Genomic DNA, 23,307 nt, shown 5'->3' on the forward strand with positions numbered 1-23,307 from the left:
GACTGTGAAGGCAGGAATCCTAATAGACTCCCACATGCTAAAGGGTGAGAATCAATGCCATGGGGGTGCTAAAATCGTTAAGAAACATGCTGGTGTATTTAAGAGAAAAGGAAACTAGTTACATGTGAATTCAATGCATATAAAAACAATCCTATTCATGTGTATGTGCCTATGTGTGTGTGTGTGCGGATGTGTGTGTACAATAGGTACTGAGGTACCAAAAACAAACAGCAATTACCGCTAGATTAGTTTTTCAAGGCATTATTAACCTTTGGGACCAGCCAATGCTTTGCTGTGGGTACCATCCTGTGCATTGTAGGATGTTGGGCAGCATCCCTGCTGTCTGCCCACTAGGTGCCTGCAACACCCCAAGTAGTTACAATAAAAAAAATGTCTCCAGACTTTGCCAAATGTCCCCTGGGGGATGAGAGGCCCCAGGCTGAAAACCACCACCCTAAAAAGAAGGCATGATAGACATTCTTTTACTTTTAGTTTATCTGCCCATTGTCTTTAGTTTTTTTCTGGAAAGAACATCAAGTATTTTAGTCGTGTAAAAAATCTGGTGCTTCTTAATGCACCATTGCCTGTGCTGTAAAAAATAACAAAAACAAAACCAGTCAGATGAAAAGATATTCACATTAGCATTTATGGTTAAGTAAACTAATTTTATTATGATCTTGCAATAATTATGGCAAAACACATACAAAGGCATTCCATGTCACTATTCCTTGAGAGGCTTTAAAATCTTTATAACCTTTGGAAGAGCATCCTGATTTTAAGTATTTGTCTTATAGAAGCAATTATACAGGAAATGCTTTACAAAGATAGTTGATTCTTGCAGAGTCCCTTATAAAAACCAAAAAGTATAAACATTCTAAAACCAACAATAGGAAACTAACTATGGCACATCCATTTGGTAGAGATCAAAATGATATGTACTAAGACTTTGGAACAATGTGTAGAAAAGGTTTATACTCTATTGTTAAGTGGAGGGAAGTGGATATAAAATCAAATTTGTCACATCATCACTAGCAAGTATAACAATGATAACAACAACAAAAAGAATCCTGTGCAGGCACACAGCTAAGAGAAATACAAGGTGAGAAAAAGTGATTGTCCATTGAGCAATGGCAGCCGAGATGGTCTTTCTCTCTACCCTTCTAAAATGTCCCCATTTTCTGTAATAAGCATGTATATATTTACAGTGAGAGAGAGAATAGTAAAAATTTGTTTAAAAACTCAAGATGATCACAAAAATGTGCCAAATTTTCAGTAAGAAAGACGTCTCCATATTGACCTATGTGCTAATTTCCATCCAGTTGATAAAAAATAACTTTGTTCAAAAACTCACACCTATTCAGAAAGTACAATGTGAACCAAATGTGACTGTATCTACATTGATCATCCCTGGCAAAGATAAAACGTAACGATGATGGTACAACTCAGATGGTCGAAGAAAGTTATAGGTAGTAGTAAAAAAAAAAAAAAAAAGTTATAGGTAGTAACATGATAACAGAAAACAATTTTTATGAAAAACAAACTGGATACTCTTTTCTCCCAACCGGAGATCACATTCTCCTAAGACAAAGGATCGCATTTGAAAGGAGATAATAATTGGGGTTTTATTAGGACGAACGAGCCGAGGCCAGATTTCAGCCGCCTCCGCGATGCAGATCTAACTTGCTTGCATTCATCCAGGGTGACAGCCGATCCCAGCTCACGGGAAGAACGATCCGTGCAGACAAAGGCAGCGCTCCTGCATTTGTCAGGCAATGTTTGCCAGGCCTGGCCCTGCCCAGGTGGCCCCGGTGAATTCTCTTGTTAGGTCACTCCTCGGGCTTTGAGGTGGACGCAGACTATATCTTACAATAGACCTCAAAGAGAGAGGCAGCTGCATGCATTCGGTAGAAAATAGAAAAAGGCATGGCCAGGTTGACCACAATTATCCAAGGTTCAAAGCCAAAGACAATTTCCTCCAATCCGTTGTCGTACTCAGGGCGGCAGCCGAAGGCGGGAGGAATCCAAAGCTGCAAGAGAAGAGGAGCTCGTGCCAGCAGCCGCCTCGGAAGCCCCGCACAGCCCCCAGGCGCTGGCCTGGACTCGGGGACGCAGAGTCACCCCTATCTCTGCTCCGCATTTCACGTCTCCACGGAGCCCGTCAAATCCACGCAGCCCACCTGACCCTTCTCTCCCCCTTGGCCCCGTCCTGAGCAAACGCCATTCACACCTGCCTGATTCTCTCCAGCCCCACAGCCCTCACCTTGGTCGGGTCCTCAGTATCCCCCACCTGATCTGCCACCATGCCTCCACGTGCCCCCCACCCCCAGCCCGCGCCAACAGCAGACACCCTCCATCCGCTCCTGACCCCACTGTGAGAGTGATCTTTGTAAAGCACACATCTGACCCGTCACTCGCCTGCTTGTCACTCTCCAGCAGCTCCCTTGGCCTTCTGGAGAAAGTCCAAATTCCCCAATGACCTGTCCATGTCTCCATGTCCCTCACCACGCCCTTCACTCCAGCCTCCGAAGGCCGGATATTCCTTTCTCCCCCAACTCTTCAGGCTTTGCTTGAGCCTCTTCCTGTATCATGGGCATCCTGTCTTCCTTCTTTGATGGAATCCTACCATCTTCCAAGTCCTGAGACACCACTCCTTCCAGGAAGCCCTCCTTGATCTAACTAGTCTGGGTAGGAACTCCCTATGCGTTCCCACGGCCCCCAGTGTTCTCCTACAGCAGAGGTCCCCTGTTTATCTCACCACACTGCCTTCACACACCAACATGGGTGCTCAGAGATCCCAGCCACACGGGCCTGGGCCGGTGGGTTCTGTAGTCTCCTTTCTGGCTTGACCTAGAGAGACAGCCCAGGACCAGGGGCTCCCGGTCAGGGGAGAGGAGCTTTGAAGCCACTCCCGGGCTTGTGGCACTTACAGACTCTCCTTTAACCCCTCCAAGCCCTCAGTCTCCCCATAGGTAAGATGGGAACACCAACACCTATTTCCCATGGCTCAGATAAGAATAAAATCCCACCTATGTTTGCAAAACCAAAAGCCATAACCTATTGTCACTGCTGTTCGTGGAAACCACACACTGGTCACCCCTTGGTCTCCCTGTCCGGGTCCTCCTCCCTCCACCTCTGCACGGTGGCAGGCAGCCTCTCGGGTGACATCCCCCACCACCAATCCCACCTCCTGGAAGTCACATCCTTGTGGAGTCCCCTCCCCATGGTTCGGGCTGAGCCTAGTGACTCGCCTCTAACATCAGAATATGACAGAAGTCATGAGGTGTCACTTCTGAGACTAGGTGCCCAAAGGAGTATGGAGTCCACCCTGTTCACATCCACCTGCAGGAGAGGAAGCCGGCCGCCCTATTGTGTGCTACCCCATGGCCAGGCGCCGAGGGAGGCCTCAGCCCGGCAGCCGCAAGGAACTCACGCCCTCGGCCCAACAACCCACCCGGAACAGAATCCTGCCACCGGCCACGTAGGCAGGTTTGGAAAGACCCCCCCGCATCAGCTCTGCAGTGACTGCGGCCCCAGTGGGCCGTTTCCTGCCAGTGAGAGACCCAGGCTGAGGCACGAGCTAAGCCGTGTTGGACGCCTGACCACAGACACTTTGACAGAACAAAGACCTGCTGTTCAAGCCGGAGCGTGGGGTAATTTCTTACGCAGCAGGAGCTAACTGATACCGGCTCTCCATGCAGGTGTTAGCTCGTATCCAGCCGCTCTGGCTCTCAGGCTCTGCCTCTCAGGGCTCCTCCCTCCCCTCTGGCTGTGTCTTCCTGGCTCCTCCTTGGCTCAGCCTCCCAGGGTGGCTGGAGGGCTCATCCCTGGGTCCTCTCCTCTCCTCCACACACGACCCCTGGATGAGCTCACCCAGCCTTGGCTGTAAATACCAACTATTGGCTGATGACTCCCTGGCCTGAATCACCTGCCTGCTCCGCCCTCGAGGACCCCCTGGGCCAACTTGGTGTCCAACTTGTGTCTCAAACTGCCCCCCTCGCCATCGACAACATCTTCCTCCCTGTTGCTGTCAAAACTCTAGGTGTCATCCTTGTTTTTCTTCTCACCCTCAAAACCCTCCACCTGCCACGCAGCCCATCAGTGAGGCTGGAGGACTGAGCCTCCACGACGCCCTGGCAGCCATGCAGCCATTTCTGCCCCTGAGCACCTGCCAGGCCACCACTCCCCGCTCCCACCCAGACCATCACAGCAGCCTCCTTCCCGCTCTCTGGCTTACGCAGCGCCACGCACATGTCCATTCACCACTCAGCTGCCAGGCTAATTTCTTATGTCAGTAAGATCACGTCCCCACAAGTCTTCATAGAGTGCTTACAGTGAAATCTACCCCATACCAGAGATGATAAAGCCCTCTTTCTGCCCGCTGATCCCTCACCAACCCCCTAACCCCACTGCCCGGATATCCCACATGCCCAGGGCCCCAGTCACATGGCCCATCACCCTTTTCCTCAAATGAGACAAGCTCCTCCCTTGGGGCCAGCCTTGGATGTTTTCTGGAACCCTCACCACCAGCTGCTCCCTGCCTGTTGGCACCCAGCCCCGATGTCACCACCTAAGAAAGCCCCTCCCACCAACTTGGGCCTTCAGACCTGAAACAGCCGCCAAGTGCTACCTCACAGCCTCTCTGCTCATTCTCTGCAGAGCACACGTCACCATAAGGTGTGTCCTGCTTGGCTGCTTGTTGCCAGCCCTTCCATATGGCTTGCAAGCCCCAAGACCGGGAAGAAGGCCAGACCGCGGTCACATTGCCCCCCATCGCTCATAGCCATGCTGGCTCTTGGTAGACACCCAGTGGATCTATCTTCAGGAGAGAGAGGGAGGGAGGGAGGGCAGGAAGGAAGGAGAAAGGAAAGGAGGGAAGATAGGGCAGAGACTGGAAGGACAGAGAGTGACCCTCCTAAAATCCAGATCTTTATGTCTGCTGTCAAGTTGGCTGGAGATCTTGCTCCTCACCCCATTAGGAGGTGGGTCTATGTCCCCTTCCCTTGAATCTGAGGGAAGCTGTCACTGCATGGCTCATAAAATGGGGCAGAACCGATGCCACACAGCATCCACACCCAGGCCGGAAGAGACTGGCACTTCCAGTCTCCCAGCAGGTTGGCTCCAGGCCCCTGAGCTGCCACATAAGAAGCCCTGAGACCCCCTCTCTCCATGCTGGAGAGGCCAGGTGTAGACCCCCCTCTCTCCATGCTGGAGAGGCCAGCCAAGCATCCTGACAAGCCCTCCCAGCCACCCCCACCCCAGTCACCAGATCTTGGATCCTCCAGTCCAGTCCTCCCACCAGCCTCAGTTAATACTGTGAGGAACAGGAGAATTTCCCAGCCAAGCTCTGCCAGCATTTCTAACCCCCAAGGTCATAAGACCTAATCAAACAGCTGTTTTTTTGTTTGTTTTGTTTTTTTAGAAAGGGAGAGATTGCGGGGGGTGGTAGGTAGTTCTTTACAGAAGGAGAGAGATGGGGGGGGTAGTTCTCTAAAGAGGAAGAGAGAGAATCCCAAGCAGGCTCCACACCCAATATGGAGCCTGATGGGGGCTCGATCCCATGACCCTGAGATCATGACCCAAGCTGAAACCAAGAGCCTGATACTTAACCAATTGAGCCACCCAAGTGCTCCAAACAGCCATTGTTTTTGTCCTGCATCTGGGGTCATTTGTTATGCAGCAGTGGGAAACCAAAACATCGGCCACGTCCACCTGGGTGTCTCAGAGGCACCTCGCAAATGCACACGTCCAGGACTAAACTCAGGGGCTTCCTTTCATGCTGAGCCCCTCCTCGAGCCTGCCTCCTCTTCTGAGTCTCCACTCTCCATGAATGGCGTCAGCATCTCCCCAGAAACTCAAGGCAGACCAGGGGAGTCATTCTTGACATCCCCACCCCCCCACCCCCCACTTCACACGCTACCACATGGCTGACCCTGGGGATGTTATGCTGAGTGAGATAAGCCGGTTACCAAGAGAAATCCCTCATGATCGTACTTACGTGAGCTGCGTGGAGATAGGAGGTAGGGTGGGGGGGTGGGGGTACAGGGGGCTGTTTCCTGGCTACCAATTGCAGTTTGCAAGGTGGAGAGGTTTCAGACACAGGTGGGGCAGTGGCTGCACAAGAGTGCAAATGGACTGCACGCTACAGAACTGTATGCGTTAAATGGTTAAAATGGTAAATTTTATGTTATGTGTTAGTTATTACAATTTAAAATTAAGCTGGATTAAAAAGAAAAGAAGCACGAATCAGATCCTGCCCCTACCGTGAACCCCTCCGATGGCTTCCTGCTGTGTTCAGGCTTCTGTCCTGGCTGTGGCCGTGGCTCCGCGTGGTGTGCCCGGCGCCTCTCCCGCATCCTTCCCTTGCTCACCCTTGTTCACCTGTGGGTCTCCCTTCCTGCTGCTGGAGCGCTTCCAGCACGTCGTGCCTGGCTCTGCATCCCCCTGTGCCTGTCATTCTGCCCAGACTTCCCCCACCCTCGCCCACCACCCTCTCCCAGAGGAGGCCCTCCAAGCCCCCTGTGTTCCCACCACACCCTAAATTCCATCGTCCCCCCCCTTCTATGCCCACTGCTGCTGTCCCCACACAGATGTGCACACAAGCCTGAAGACACAGCTCCCGTGCCCGCACTGGTCCCAGAGCAGAGCAGATGCCCTCCCATGGGATCAACCACAGGTCTGCAAGTGCTGTCCATGGAGTTGGCTGAGGGCACCCTGGCCATCACCCTGCAACGATTTCTGGCCTCTGGATCACTCCCAGGTGAACAGAGGCAGGACCTGGGGACATCAGGGGTGGAGTGCAGAGATGAAGAGCCAACACGTGTCCCCCTCCTGGGACAGAGCCCTGAGTCTGGCCTCTGGGTCCCAATGGACCATCAGTTGCCACTTGATTCTATTATTGCACCACTGTTCTTGTTCAAGCTCGTCTAAAAATGCAAGCCAAGTGTCTTACCAGCAGTCAAGCAAGAGCCCATGGGGACAGTGGCTTTACTGAACTTGCTGAAAAGAGATCTATCATCCCTCTGGGTGTGTACAAAAACAATACACGGTAGGGAAATTCTGGAACCAGCTCTGACTCTATCCGATGAGCTGATAGACAAGCCTGGGATACGAGCCTCACATAAAACACAGCCGCGCTGCAGTCACTCATCTCCGTCTCTCTTGTTTTCCTGATTAACTCCTCCATTCACTGCTGTGCCCACACAGTGCCCAGGATACAGCAGCTGCTCCGTAAATGTCTGTTCAAGGAAAGAGGAGGGCCCACCTGGAGCCAAACCCTTCTGGAACCCCCTTCTTCCTTCAGAGCTCCTTGTAACTCTCTGCCGACCTGGAGGGGGACCGAGGTCCAGAGGACCCAAAGCAAGAATCAAATTTGATTGGCAGACACGTGGCCATTTCAGCTTCAGACAGACTGTATCAAATTCCTGGCCTTAGAGTGGTATCAAAATCTGCAGTCGCTGGGCATGCACCCCATGAAATCAGGAGGAAAAAGCTCAAAAGCCAGTGACTGACGGGAAACAGTAGCTGGCAGCAGAGAGCTGACCGTGACAACAGGCAGGTGCCCTGGATGGGGCGTCCCCGCCATCCCACCAGCCACGGTCATTGTGAGGCTTGTGTGGTGCCAGAGGCCACCCGCCTTCCTTTCTGCCAAGCCCTGCCTTCCTCTGTGAGTCTCTAGAACAAATCCCGACAACACACAGTGCCTTTGGCTCCTTTCTCTTCTCTCCATCCCCACAGCCACTGCCCTGGTTCAAGTTCCCAACATTTCCCATCCGGGAGATGCAGGGCTTCTGTTTGGGTGTCCCGGCCCTTGGTTTTCACACTCTCCAGCCTCCCCACACCAGCTGCTAAGGGGATCATTCCACAGCACAAATTGAGGTCCTCTATTGCCTGCAGCATAAAGACCAGACTCGGCCAGGCTTACGAAGTTCGCTCAAGCCAGACCCACTAACTGGACCCGCCTTCCTCTTTCCCTGCACTTCTTGATGTGTATGGAATTCATGCTAAAGTGCTCGCTGCTTCCAAAATAGGTCAGGGTGTCTTCTGCCTCTGTGTCTGAATATTATGTGCCCTATGCCCCAAGTGCTTTTGCTTGCCTTGGCCACCTGGTAAACTTCCAGCCATGTCTTGACTCTGAGGCAGCCAAAACTGAGTTACTCTACATCTTCTATGTTGCCACTTCCCATCAGAGGCTGGAAGGCAAAACTTCCACTTCCCCAGTCTCTCTTGCAGCTAGGGGTGGCCATGCGAAAGCCACTGCCTGGCACTAGTACTTCTCTCCTTCATGTTGTAAGCCCAGACATGATGTTTGGTGCTGCTGCAGCCACCTTATGACCACATGGCAACAAGCACTGCACTAAGTGGGGTCGAGTGGAAAGATGAACAGTACCTGGATCCTTGATGATAGGGTTCAGCTGCCAGGCCAACCCCAAGCAGCCAAACTTCAGAATTCTTACCTTTAAGACTGAAGATACTACTGGCCAAGCTTTCTATTCTTCGTAGCCAAAAGCACTCCTAAGTGAGCCTGGCCCTCACCTCAAGCATGCCCAACTCATTGAAGTCCCTCCCTAGATCCATGCTCCCATTACACCTGGCACATCCTTATCACAATGCTTGCCCTACTCACTATTTTTCCCTTGTGTCCCTCCTCCCTATACTGTGACCTCTCTGGAAGAGACTGTTGGGGAAGGTCATCAAGAAGACATGACTGCCTATTGACCCCTGAGCTGGACCGGGCACTCAGAGGCTCCTCATCCCCATCCCTTTGTCCTTGGAATGTGGGTTCTGCTTGCCTTTTTCACTCCTAGAGGCTGCTGCAAGGACACAGTCCTGAAATAACCATGTGGTGTTGAGAACACCTGCATGGTGTATGTGACCAAACTTGGTTAAGGCCTCTCTCTATATATAAACCTTCACAATTTGGCAGGCAGGTGCACAGATCCACTTGTCTTACTGCTGCCTAAGACAGGCCTCGTATGTAAATTCCCTCTGGTTATGAAAACCGCCGCCTACGAAGCTGGAGTGGCTTGCCTCTCTCTGCTGTCTCCACGGGGGCAGGGGGGCTGTTTCAGATCACACCTGGGAAGGTGGCTAACCTACAGACATTGAGTCTTCTCAGCTGCAATCTTCGGCCCCGACCCCAGCCCCCAGCACACAGTAGTACTCACTAAGTGGATTTATAGAACAGAGGCCTTCACTCCAGTCTCATTTTTAACTTTACACTTAAGTCATTTTGATAATAAGCTGCCTTCATTCCTTATTTGAAAAAAGCAAGGAAAATAGGTTGGTCATTTTTAAGTTAAATAACTTAATGCAGATTACCGAGATATTGCAGAGGAACAAAAAGGCTGTGATATTCCTCAACACTCTTCTCTTGGCATCACCCCGCAGGAAATGAGGGCGGCAGCCTGGGCCTGGGGTCCCTTCCTGGCTCCCCTCCTCTCCCTCCCTGTCACAGGCTTCTCTCAGATGTGCATTTCCGTTGACTGTATGTGGCATGTCACTGCCCAGGGAAGCCACATCCTCGGCCACAGCTCCGCTCTTGAGGCAGGAAGAGGCAAGGGATATGGTATTGCCATTGCAGACTGTGACCACCCGCAGGGTTCTGATGTCCTCGGAGAGCTTCTCTGGCTCTCGGTGAATGGACTCGATGATGAAGAGGTTCTGGATGTACTTCTCGACAATCACCAGGATGGAGTAGGGCAGGTTGAACCAGGTGTAGGGGGGACAGGCTTCAGCACAGAGGATGGCCAGGATAGACCCCCAGGAGATGAGCCAGGAGCCGGAGGCAGTGCCCACCAAGAGGTCCGCGTCCAGTTTGCGGGCTGGGTTTCTGGACTCATCTAGTGATCTCTCATCTATCCTGTAAATCCGGATTCCAAGCACCCCTGCGGCCCCCATGAGTATCAGCAAGGCGATGGCATACAGGTAGAACATGATGAGTGCCGACTCGCTCTTGGTTTTGGAGCGCCCAATCTGAATCAGATAGACCACCACGACCCCAATCGTGGCAGCCAGCACGGTCAGGCCCAGGACCGAGCCCGCCATGACCCCGGGGAACTTAAACTGCATGTTGTGGTTCTGCTGACTGTCCACATTGCGCCCGATGTTCTTCCACAGGACGTAGAGCATCGTGGAAGCCAGGATCTGGTATTCTATGTTGAAGGGGTAAAGGTAGTAGATCCCCTGCGAGATGGCAGAGCAGAACGTCGGGGGCGAGCAGTTGCACGGAGGCGTGTGGTCATCCAAGACTGGAGGCAAGAGGGACATGCGTGTGAGGGCGGTCAACATGGTCAGTGGGCAAGTGGGCAACACACAGGAGTATTTTCACCAAGGATTCGCACGTGGGTTTTCCCATCGGATTAAAGCTCTGTTTTGTGGCTTATTGCCATGTTTAAGATCACCACTAGAAAGGGAGGTGGGCGGGGGGTTGGAGTGACTGGGTGATGGGCACTGAGGGGGGCACTTGGCGGGATGAGCACTGGGTGTTATGCTAAGTTGGCAAGTTGAACTCCAATAATAAAAAAAAAATAAAAAAAAATAAGATCACCACTAAATTGACAGCCACAAACATCCCCCAAGGAATCCTATTTTATCCCTACATCAGCCCCTATGAACACTATTGTGGAAATTTATTTAGCATATAAAGATGTTCACAAGATTTTGCTGAACCAAAGAGGCTGGCTAAAGAGGATAGAGTATAATTCCTTTTTTTAAAAAGGTTTTATTTATTTATTCATGGGAGACACAAAGAGAGAGAGGCAGAGACACAGGCAGAGGGAGAAGCAGGCTCCATGCAGGGAGCCTGATGTGGGACTCGATCCTGGAACTCCAGGATCACGCCCTGGGCTGAAGGCAGATGCTCAACTGCTAAGCCACCCAGGCGCCCTTAATTCCATTTTTTATAAACGATAGATAGATAGATAGATAGATAGATAGATAGATAGATAGATAGAGAAAAAATCTGGAAAGTTATAAGTGAAAAGGTTAACAATGGTTATCTGAGAGTGGAAAAATGGTAGGCAATTTTTCTTTTCTTCTCTTTTCTTTCTTTTTCTTTTATCTTAGTAGAAGAAAGTTCTATCATGTCTCTTCCCTCCAGGTTTATGGGGATATAATTGACATGTAACATTGTAAGTGTGGGGTGTCCAGTGTTACTTCTCTCCAGGTTTCGCTTCCCTAAATTCTCTAAACTTTCTATGTGAATGTGATTTACATGCGTGATTTTTTTTAATTGTTGCATTCTTCTAAAGATTTATTTCTTTATTTTAGAGAGAGAGAGTTCATGCAAGTGGGGAGAGGGGTAGAAGAGAAGCAGACTCCCTGCTGAGCGTGGAGCCCAATGCGGGGCTGGATCTAACAACCCTGATATCATGACCGGAGCCAAAAACAAGATTCGGACGCTTAACCGACTGAGCCACCGAGGTGCCCCTAAATTACTATTTTAAAAAAAATAACTTTGTGAGAGAAAATGCCCCTTTTCATCAGCAAAGATTTTGCTCTTGAGAATATTTAATACTAGCAAGTGTAGTGTGAGACAGTCACCATCAAACACCAACGGTTGGTGTGGGAGTTGGCACCACCTTCTGGAAGGCACTTGGCAATGGTATAAAGAACTATTCCATAACAAGGAGAGAAAATGCTGTAAATAAATAGTAAAATATGTAACAAAAGCCTTAAAGATGATACAACCATAGTCTCTGACCTATGATTCAATCTATTGTAATGGACAAGTAAAAATGTAATCAAAGCATTAGGTAGAATTGTGTGTGTATGTGGGTGTGGGTGGGTGCGCGCCCACGAGAGAGAGAAAGAGAGAGACCTCAGTGTTCAACAATTTAGAAATTTTTTAATGAATTTTGGTGCCTCCATACAATGGAATAGTAAGCAGCCATTAAAAAGTATAAGTTGCGTTTTAATGATACAGGAAAATATTCATGTTACATAACAATGGAAACAAGAAGAAAAAAAATTGTATATACAGTATTTTCTAAATGCATACCCCAGCTCAGTACTCAGTCATGAAATCAATTTGGCAGGTAGCTGCCAATATATTTTTTCAACAGAATGGACTCCTTGTGGAAGAGGACAGAATGGAATAGAATGACATCAATAAGAATAGAAATCTGACTGTCTCTGATACGGTGAGGTTATTTCATGACCTACGTGTGCACACACACAGGTCTGTGTGTATTTGGGTTGCAGTGTAAGTTGTATTTCTTACTGTAGGCTGAAGTCAAAAAGAAAGATTGAATTTATATAGTATTATCTTCACCATAAATAAATAAATAGGACACTACAAAGAACTAAGCCAATATTAATAGCATGTAACTGCAATTCTGGGCAGGTGCTATTGAAGGTTTTTTTTCTTTACACTTTGTCATTGTTTTAACTTATGATTTGCATATGCCAGGTATAAAATCAAATGGAAAGCCCTGTGGCAGCACAGTACTTAGCAGAGTACTGCAGTTTTGAATTCATAAGGAGTTTCCCCCAACTCGTGACCCAGTACGGTACTATGTAAAAGCCAGGGGAAGGAATCGAGGAGAAAGGCTCAGATGAACAGAATGTTAGAACTGATGGAGTCCTTTGTGAATGTATCCAATGCCATCTTTCTACAGAGGTTCCTGGGGACAAATTAAATCCTGGTTCTTCAACCATTGGCTTGCTGTGTGAACCTGGGGCTAGTTACTTAACTCCTCTTTGCCTTGATGTCTTCATCCGTATAATAAGATCAACACTGACTACCCCACAGTGTTTTGGGTGCAGAATTAAATGAACCACGTGGTTCTAGAACAGTGTGCCAGGCACACAACAGACGTGTATAAGTTTGTTTTTGTCATTGTTTTCGCTGCTATTACTGTGATGGACACCAAGGAAAAGAGAAGTGCTTCCCCAAGATTTGGCTGCTAGTGTGGAGCAAGGCTTGGAGGGTAAAGAAATAGCATGTGCCCCTGATTTCATCATCCCCACCCAACTGGTGGGGAAACAGTTTTCAGGTTGCCCTCAGGGAGCCTGGGTGGCTCAGTTAGTTAGGTGTCCAACTCTTGGTTTCAACTCAGGTCATGATCTCAGGGTTGTGAGATCAAGCCCAGCATTTGGCTCCATACTTGATGGTGACTCTTCTTGAGATTCTCTCTCTCTCTCTGCCCCTCCCCACTTTGCTCTCTGTCTCTCTCAAATACATAAATAAATCTTTTTAAAAAATAGTGAAGTTGCTCTCAGTGATGGCCGTGGGGTCATACAGTGAGTGTAGATGTGTAATACATCAAAGCTGGAAAGACTCCCTATAATGCCTGGTGCAGGTCCCCTCACTTGATGAATGAGAAAAGGGAAGCCCAGAGAAGTTGAATGGCTTCCAAAAGTCATACAGCCAGTATGTAATGAAAACTAGACCCAAATCTGGGATGTCCAGTTCCCAGGACATTTCCCCTCCACACATTCCTGTCAGCCCCATCCCACTGCTCTAATAGAGAAGCGACAGGTCATAAACGTTAAAGAACTTGGAAGGAAAAAAAATAAAATAAAATAAAGAACTTGGAAGGAGGTAGACTGGCGGGGTCTCAAATAGGAGCAAGGGGGAATAAAGATGAGCCAAAAGTGCAAGCCCAGTAGAGTTAGATAAAAACTTCAAACAGGGGATCCCTGGGTGGCTCAGTGGTTTAGCGCCTGCCTTTGGCCCGGGGCGCGATCCTGGAGTCCTGGGATCAAGTCCCACATTGGGCTCCCGGCATGCAGCTTGCTTTGCCTTCTGCCTGTGTCTCTGCCTCTCTCTCTCTATGTCTATTATAAATAAATAAATAAATAAATAAATAAATCTTTAAAAAAAAAAAAACTTCAAACAAACTAAAACCAATTAACAGCAACCCTTCGATTTCTTGGGTATTTTAAAGCTATACTTTTAGCAGAATGAACCGGTAATAGAGGCTTAATTAAAAACACAATGACTGCCAATCTTCCATAGCTGTAAACAAAGACATTCACTTCCACACCAAACTGTACCGTGAGAAATGGTACCCTAAATGATACCCCTTGGGTCTGACAAGCCCCTGAGTCACCGAAGAAACCACTAATTATGCTCAGCACATCCTACTTATGGAACCAGGATGAGGGACTTGGGAGGTTTTGAAAGATTTTCAACAACAGATGATTGTCTGGCCAACATTGAATTGGGTGAACCCTGCCCCTCCATCTCTGAACCTTCTGGTCTCTACAGGTTTCTGAGAGGTTCCAGCATGGGGGCAGGGCAACTCTTATCACTCACCTATTGTGATGTTCCCAAAGCCCAGGGTGATAAGCCGTTCCTTGTGCTCATTAAGTTGGTGCTTTGATTCATTCAGGACACCATTGGTCCACAGGAGCAGATTGGTGAACACTGAGTGGATCACCCCAAATCTGAAAAACACAGGGACTCAGTTATTGAACAGCCCTGGGGAGCTCCAAGCCCCATGGGGTGAGATGGAAACATTGCATGTGCATGCATTCACACGCGCACACACACATACACACACACGCCTCCTTCTTAGCCATGATTCTAGTTTCACCAGGCAGCTCAGACTCTGGGTGGGTCGCTGTCTGGGGAGAGGCAGTTCCATGAGAACTTCCAAAACCACAGTCTGGGCATTTTGTCATAATCGTGAACTGCCAGTACTCAATTCATTGTCAATGGGATAAAAAGAAACTGGGTCTTAGAAGCAGGGGTTCAGGGGTGGAAACTTACTGAAAGCACGCACCAACCCCACCATACCCCAAATCCTTTCTTCCAGAAGGGAAGAGGAGAGAACCATGAGGGAAGGATGAAGGGCTACACTGGAAATGTGGAGAGTTGGGCATGCCCTTACTATTGTCTGGCCAACCCAGCAGTCATCAACCACCAGCTCTGTTTGGCCACTAACCTCTAAAGAAACTGAAACAAGTCAGAGACTTGCTCTCCGGTCTCCCCTGCAGCGAGGCATGGCCACTCTAGCCAGTGGGACGTGAGGTCAAGACTACTGGGCACTACGGAGAGCTTCTACTTTTATGATAAAAGGAATGAGAATAAGAAAAACCTACTCACTGTCCCTCTCACCTTTATTTCCAGCCTTGAATACAGACATGAAGGCTGGCCTTCTGGCAGCTATCTTGTGACCATGAAGCAACCAGTATGGGATGAAACACTAACCCATTGAGAATGGCAGAGCAAAAGCATAAAAAGCATCACGCTGAGTTTCTGGAATCTCAGGTTCAGGGATTAGGCTGAAGTCACAAATAAAGGCAGTAGCTGCCTTGGGGTTTGAGGAACTAGTAAGCAGCAGAGCTGTCCCAGTCTGACCCCTTACCTCAATACCACACCCCTAAGAAGGAAGAAGATGACATGGAAGGTGGATGCTGGACTCGGGCACAAAGAGAGGTCTGTGGGGAATATGGTTCCAATGGGATCAGAGTGCATCTCAAAACCTCCAGGCTGCCCATGCCTGTGGTTTAAGATGTATGCACATTGGTAGTCTCCAGGCACTTAACAGTGGGCCTTGCAGGTGGCAGAAGCAGCAAACCCTGGGGATTTGGGAGAGGTATCCTTCTAGAATGCATCACTGATGGCTCCTATGGTGGAGAGCACAGGCCCCAGAGGAAGCACGCCCGGACCCATCTAACCAAGAGCATGCTTGTCCACGATCTGCCTGCGGGAAAACTGGTACACCTGTCTTCTCAACCTTGACCTTTCCTCTCCTCTGAGTTTTAACACCAGCTGATCCCTCTCAGGCTCCCACAAGTGACTGCACGCCAGACTTCCCTCATTTGAACCCTGGCTTCCTTGGGCAGCTGCAGAATAACCAGGCACAGGTGGACAAGGAAACAGGTGTTTGCCCATCTGCTTGCCCCCGTGCTTGCCCAGTTCTATAGACTGTGGCCAGCCTGCCCTGGGGCATCTGGAAGGCACTGGATAGATCCTTGGACAAATGAAGACAATGCTGTTTGCCTCGGGCTAGCTGCCTTTTCTTTTACTTATAATGCACACAGCTCCCTTTTCTTCTCTTTCCTGGGCCAAATGGCACCGTCCAATCCCAGGCCACTGAACCCGATGAGATAATGCCCATGCCACCTGCAGCTGGAGCCTGGCGTGCCGTGCAAGCTCCCTGAGAGCTAGCAGCCTCCTGTTGGTCTGACCTGGAAATTGTCCTACACACTAAAGGCAGACATCACTTTCTCATGCCAGGTGGCCTTGCTCATACTTGAGGCTAATAGTCCAAGACCACAACAAAGACAAGGCTTCCATGAGCCACTTCTGATCTTGGTTTATGTTCTCAGTTCTGCTTGCAGAACTCCTGTTCCTCTAAACCTCACCCTGGGGAAGAGAAAGGACTCAAACAAGTTAAGGGGAATTCTTAGATCAGGAGAATAGTCCCAGGACATACTAAAAGCATGGAACAGTAAAATGAATATTGGCTCAAAAGACCAGGGGAGCAAAACCCAGCAAGTCCACAAGTGGTAAATTCTGAAGCCTTCAGGGCCTGGCAGGAAATGAGAATGAATAAAGGAGGTCTGGGGCACATTAGGGAGTGGTGGGGTCTGTAGCAAATTGAAGGGACAGCCTCCACTCAGCTCTGGCCCTTTGCTGCATGCACATTTAGGACTGTCAAATCTTCTGAGTTTTCTAGAGAAGTCTAAACCTAAAACCTAAACGTGGTAACTAAAAAATGTTTAACATTTCACCCTACAAATAAAACAAGCTAAATCAAGCTCTATGCCTCTCCCTGTCCAGGTTAGCACAGGGCCCCAAGACAGGGAGAGGCTTGTGTCCAGTCACTCAGCAAGCAGGGCCGACACAGCATTGCGTCCCATCCAGTGAAATCCCCTCAGATGACAGAGCTGGGTGGTAAATGTCTGGGTGCGTGGCCTAGAGCAGTGTTGTCCAAACACTGACAGTGCAAGACACAGGTGTGAGCCACATGTGTAATTTTAAATTTTCTTGTAGCCACATTTTTAAAAAGTGGTAAGATAAGGAACAGATGAAAATAGTTGGAATAATTTTCTTTGAAACCCAATCTATCAAAGACACTATGATGTTAACATGATCAATACCAACAAAAAAAATGATTATTGGGATATTTTACATTCTGTCTGCCATCCTAGTCTCCAAAATCTGGTGCATATTATATACTTCCTGCATATCTCAGTTGGAAGTAGCCACAGCTCAAGTTCTCAGTAGCCACATGCAGCTAGTGGCTGCTGTACTAGACAGCGCAGATGCAGAAAGCAAAGCCAAAGACCCTTTTCTACCTGGTGGGAAATGGGCCCAATGTCCTGAGGCTGCTATCACAGAAGTGACAAAAGCAAAGAGAGAGACCCCACCAGCACAGCCAGGGAGCCATAGCAGTCACAGCAACACATGGACATCCCATTGGATTTAAAGTTGACAGTCAGAGCCCCCCGGCTCTGCACAGGCAAGCTGTCTGACCTTGAGCTTTTGCTTTGTTTCTTTGAGCCTCGGTTTTCTCATCTGATGAATGGGACTTACAGTCGCATGGGCCCTAAGTGACAGGACTAGCATGAGAGAAGTCCTCACAAGTAACACGCATAAAAGAAAGTGCTTTCTACGTGGGCAAGTCCACTCCACTCAACTAGGAGCTTCTGGGTAGAGACAAGAGGCTCAGTGCACACCTATTGAAAATATCTCACCCTTTATCCCAACGGGTCTACTTCTAGGAATTCAACCAAACAGATCATCAGAGGTGTTTACAAATATGTTTGACCAAAGATGTTCATCACAATATGATTTATAATAGCAACAAAACTTTCAGAAAGATTAAGCGTTCCACAATAGGTGTTATGGACTGGCTCGTGTCCCCTCACAATTCCTCTATTGGAACCCTGGCCCCAGTGTGACTATATTTGGAGACGGGCCTCTAAGGAGGTAAGCAAGGGTAATTGAGGTGCTAATGGTGAGATCATAATCCAATAGAGGAGGAAGAGACAGCAGAGCTCTCTGTCCTTGAGCACAGAGGGAAGGCCACGTGAGGCCACAGCAGAAAGGCCCCTGAAACCAGCCCTGCTGCCACCGTTATCCTGGACTTCCAGCCTCCAGAACCATGAGAACCACGTGCTTCTGTTGTTCTTGCCTCCCACTGTACGGCATTCCATCAGCATAGCCCGAGCAGACTGACACAATAGGGCGCTGGTGAGACAAACTCTGGTAGTGGCACACTGGGCTGTCAGGAGAGGCCATGGGGTAGACAAACACCGATGGCAGGACATGAGAACAGAAAAATGGAAAGAAGAAGCCGAGCAAGAAGAGCAGGATCACAGCTGCAAAAAGAAAAAGAAGGGGCACCTGGGTGGCTCAGTCGGTCAAGCCATCTCCCTTCAGCTCAGGCCATGATCCCAGGGTCCTGGGTGGAGTCCAGCATCGGGCTCCCTGCTCGGTGGGGAGCCTGCTTCTCCCTCTGCCTCTGTCCCTGCCCCCTGCCCATGTGCCCCCCTCAGAGAAATAAATAAAATATTTTTTTAAAAAAGGAAAAAGACATGAATAAATAAGTAAAGCCTTTAAAAAAAAATAAAGTAGGAAACATTTGGCACCACAAAAAAAATAATAAAATAAAATAAAATAAAAAAGGAAAAAGGAATAAAAACTATATCTATTCATGAAAACAAGACTGGCCCAAAGCAGACCACAATGTTAATAGTAGTTACCATGCTGGGTGGTGGGGATCACTCTGGCCACTATAATCAAGCAATTATTTCTCACAGTTCTTCAAACTGGGAGTCAAAGTTTGGTTTTGGTGAGAGCCCTGTCCTTGTGCCTCACATGGCCTCTCCTCTGGTTGTGCAGACAGAGATGCAGAGATCTCTGGTGTCTCTTCATATAAGGGCACTAATCCCATGTTGGGGGCCCCACCCTCAGGACCTCATCTAAACCTAATTACCCTCCAAAGGCCCTGCCTCCAAATACTGTCATGTTGAAGGTTAAGGCTTTAACATATGAATTTTGGGAAAACACAAACATTCATTCCATAACAGTGGCATTAAGGTGATCTTTAGAGCCTATTTGATCCTTACAAGTCTTCTTAGCTAAAAATTATAATCCTGGGGTACCTGGTGGCTCAGTTGGTTAAGCATCTGCCTTCGGCTCAGGTCATGATTCCAGGGTCCTGGGATTCAGACATGCATCAGGCTCCCTGCTCAGTGGGGAGTCTGCTTTTCTTTCTCCCTCTGCCCCCTCTACCCCTGCTCGTGTGCTCTCTCTTTCTCAAACAAATAAATAAATAAATAAATTTCAAAAATCTTAAAAAAAAAGTATAATCCTTAAAGAGCAGAGTAGATGAAGTGAAACTCACTCCCCAAAATAAAGACAGCAAGTGCTGTCCTCATGCTGGGCATGTAGCCCACCCTTGCCAAGGGGAGGAAGAGACCATACACATACTCCTCGCTCCCCAGCATACATAATGGGATAACCCAGGACAGAAATCCCAGGCCTGCCACTTGCGTTCTGGAGACCTGGGGCAAGTCCCCTAAACTGCTAGAACCTGCAGCCGCACCCCGTCAATGCAGGGAAGCATAGTTACCAAGTTACCCCTTACAGAGCCCCCATGCAGGTTAAATGTGAGATTGGGCATGGATGTCTTTGCTGTGCTCGAAGGGACGACTAAAGTTCTCTTTGTTCTGTTCTTGAGGGCTGGACCTCATTTGTCCTTGATTTGTCCATTTGACTGCATTTGTCCATTACCTTCCCTGGAAGCAGAAGCACTGGTGCCCCTTTGGGCCCCTCCCCTGCTCCTCCTGCATCAGAATGCCTGGCTTCTCCTGTTACTGCTGGGGTTAAAGATCACTACCAAAGCCACCACTCGGAGCTGTGGAGGGATAGCACAGGCTGCCAGGGCACAGCTCCTAGACCTCCCACCAGGTGCCTGGGATACCTTGGCCCATCAATCCTACATATCCCCAACAGGGCCTGGCAGTGGGCTCTGCACACAGCAGTAGCTCAAAGATGATTAACTGCTTGTTGAGGCTGATCTTTTCTGCATAACGAGATAGGTAAAAAGTTATTTCTCTAGCAATAGTCGAGCAAAATAGTTCTGCCCAGTGGTCATCCATAAATCAATCCTTTAAATACTTGTTATCATTTCAAATGGTCCTGGGGGAGTTGTCTGTTCCTCATTTTTTTAAAGATTTATTTATTTATTTATTTATTTATTTATTTATTTATTTATTTATTTATGATAGACACAGAGAGAAAGAGAGAGAGGCAGAGACACAGGCAGAGGCAGAAGCAGGCTCCATGTCGAAAGCCTGACGCGGGACCCGATCCTGGGACTCCAGGATCGCACCCTGGGCCAAAGGCAGGCGCCAAACTGCTGAGCCACCCAGGGGTCCCCTGTCTGTTCCTCATTGATATGGGTTCTTTCTAGGAAGCAAATGCTAAGGGTAAGTGATTCACTGGTATGTGTGCATCCAGGACTTTCTTACATGTTAACAATACTTCCCATCTTGTTAATTCACCCTATTTTCCTATAGGTTCTGTCCCTTGATCCTCACAAGCACTGAGAGAAAGGTGACGGATATAATAACCTGACCCCACATTTACTGAGCGCTTGTCATGCACCAGGCACATACTTAGATCAATTGCTTCATTCGGTCCTCCGAGGTTGGCTCTACTATTACCTCCATTTTACAGATGAGGAAAACGAAGGATCGTAAAGGAAAGTGTCTCAGATGGCAGCGTCAGAGTTGAAACCTACATTGTCCTACTTCCATGCCCAGGAAGAGGCAGATGGTGCAGGGTCTCCTCCCCAGGCCACAAGTGAGGGCTTTGCTTGTCAGGATGGAGGGAAGAGTTGGTTTCATAGTTACAACCCAAGCATGATGGCTGTGATGAGTTCATTTGTTCTAGACATACACCGAATTCAACAGTAGAACAATTCCCATGACTTTTACCTTTCCAGTGTTTTGAAGGACTGGATGACATCCTTTGCATGCCCCCAAAGGAAATACACCTAGGAAATGAAGAAAGAAAAGAAAAATGCATCGGTGAAAGCCATCCTTGTATTTGTATGCTGAGAAGCTAAGAAACGTCCAGAAATGGAATGGGAAAGAAGATGCTGGAGAACATCAGAGACCTCCCATCCCAAGGGTGCCAAGTCTCCGGATTCATCTCAGGTGGCAGTGGCGTCCCTGGGTGGGGACTGTACTCCAGGAGCACAGAAGTGAGAACTGATTAAGGAGGCTTCCAGGTTTGGGAGGAAGAGCCGTCAGGACAGGTGGAAGCTGTCAGCAGGGACGGGCCTTGGGACGTGGCAGCTTGCCTGTCATGATCCCTATTATCCCAATTCTATCACCCGAGTTAGGTTCCCTCCAAGAAATATCCACCGAACAGTTCCTACACCAGGGGCCTGAAATCAAATTTTGAGTGCTTTAAGTGAAGAGCAGATTGATTCGGGCTGGTCCTTCATTTCACTGTGTGACATGCGCCACCAGACAGACCCCTGGCCTGCCTGCAGCACACCACAGGGACTGATGATGGGAGGTGCTGGGGTGGGACCTGTGGCAAATCCTGGGCAAGTCGGGGGACCTTTCTCCGTGTGTTTTCCCTTCCATGAAACAGGGATGATCACGGACCCTACGTTGGAGATATTATGATCAGTTAAATAAGACTATCCATGCCAACTACTTAGAACAGCGCCCCGAGTGGGTGCATTTTCAGTAAAATTCTCCGCCGTCAACTCACTCGCGCACTGGCACTGACTGAACACCTCCTACGTACCTGCTATTATTTGAGCTCCTAAAACATTCTGCGCTTTATTTCACACACAAACACACCCACTGCATACCAAGCACTGCTGGGCACTTTATAAATGAGTCTCATTTAACGTTCATCTTGCAATTAAGTGCTATAAGAAGAAAAGCAGACAGCACAAAAGAAAATTTACGTACACGTCCTATCCTTCCACATTGTTTTAGCTAAGACTTACTGGCCTGCCCTGAGAACACTTTCAGGGCATGGTTCTTGAAACATCTAACAACTTAAGAAACAGATAGCAGTGGCTCCTGGAGGAGATGACATCCAGCCCAACAATAGCGAAACAGTTCTGTAAGTGGACTTATCCATTATTTCCAAGTTAGCTTCTTAATTGATACTTTCATAAAGAGTACATAGCACCACAAAAAAAAAGTTTATAATTTTTTTAAGTGAAACCTCAGAATAGAAAATTCCGCACCTTCTCTGTAAAGCTTCCATGAGAATGTACGCTTGAGTACAAGGGAGAGAACCCAAAAACGGCAACAAGTGTTTCAGTTAATGGGCCCACAGATGCATTGTCTGTACACTTTCTCCTTTCCAATTTTTTCTGTTAAATTATATTTTAAAATTAAATATTTTTTAATTACCATGTAATCCAGCAATCCCACTTCTGGGTATATATCCAAAGGAATTGAAAGCAAGGTTTCAAAAAGATATATGTACGCCCATGTCTATGGCAGCATTAATCACAATAGCCAAAAGGCAGAAGCAACGCAGGTGTCCATTGATGAAGAATAATCAGAAAGTGGTCCAGCCATACAATGGAATAATGCTCAGCCTTAAATAAGAAGGAAATCCTGACACCTGCTATCACATGGATAAACCTTGAAGACAATGAGGTCAATGAAACAAAGCCAGTCACAAAAGGACAAATACTGTATGATTCTGCTTATCTGGGGTTCCTAAAGTAGTTGAATTCATAGAGACAGGAAGTAGAAATAGTGGGTACCAGGGGCTGGGGGAAGCGGGAATCAGTAGTTAGTGTTTAATGGGTTGGAGTTTTAATTTTGCAAGAGGAAGGAGTTCTGGAGATTGGTTGCACAGCAATGTGAGTACACTTAACACTACTGAGCTGTAGCTAGGACAGCAGACTTTATGTTATATGTATGTTAGCACAATTTAAAAATAAATAGCATATTGTTTTAAAATAAGGTCTTTCATTCTCCAGTCACCTAGTGCAGCACATCTAGAGCAACAAAGGCATGCAGTAAGTGTCCACTAGGTACAGAATGTTTGATGAAATGGCTGATAAAATGCCTTAAATTAGGAAGATAGAGATCTGTAACCCACCAAGTAGCAGAGTGATTATTTTGAAAACTCACATCTGTCCAGGTTATTTCTCTACCTAAAGCCTTCAATGGCTCCCCATTGCCCTCAACATAAAGTTTAAGCTCCTGAGTGGCTGCGAGCCTTGACCAAGTGCTCACTGCCAAGTACTTTATACACATTAGCACCATTATTCTTCACATCAACCCCGAGAAGTAGGTCCTTCACAGATGAGACCCATGAGACCCAGAGAGGTTAAGTAACTGGCCAGAGTT

At 48.1% G+C, this 23,307-nt stretch overlaps 1 protein-coding gene across 1 annotated transcript in view; it reads right to left on the reverse strand.

The window, feature by feature from the left end:
• Window positions 1-689: 689 nt before the first annotated feature.
• OTOP1 (otopetrin 1) overlaps window positions 690-23,307 on the reverse strand; it is a 36,233-nt gene continuing 13,615 nt past the window's right edge. Inside the window, exons 3-6 of the mRNA XM_025438290.3 lie at window positions 20,905-20,963; window positions 14,261-14,391; window positions 9,319-10,247; window positions 690-2,027 (exon numbers count right to left, since the gene is read on the reverse strand). Coding sequence (XP_025294075.1) covers window positions 1,857-2,027; window positions 9,319-10,247; window positions 14,261-14,391; window positions 20,905-20,963 — 1,290 coding nt within the window. The 3' untranslated portion in view covers window positions 690-1,856. The remainder of the gene's footprint in view (window positions 2,028-9,318; window positions 10,248-14,260; window positions 14,392-20,904; window positions 20,964-23,307) is intronic.

This window comes from Canis lupus, chromosome 3 (assembly GCF_003254725.2).
Source record: "Canis lupus dingo isolate Sandy chromosome 3, ASM325472v2, whole genome shotgun sequence".
NCBI classification, from domain to species: domain Eukaryota; kingdom Metazoa; phylum Chordata; class Mammalia; order Carnivora; family Canidae; genus Canis; species Canis lupus.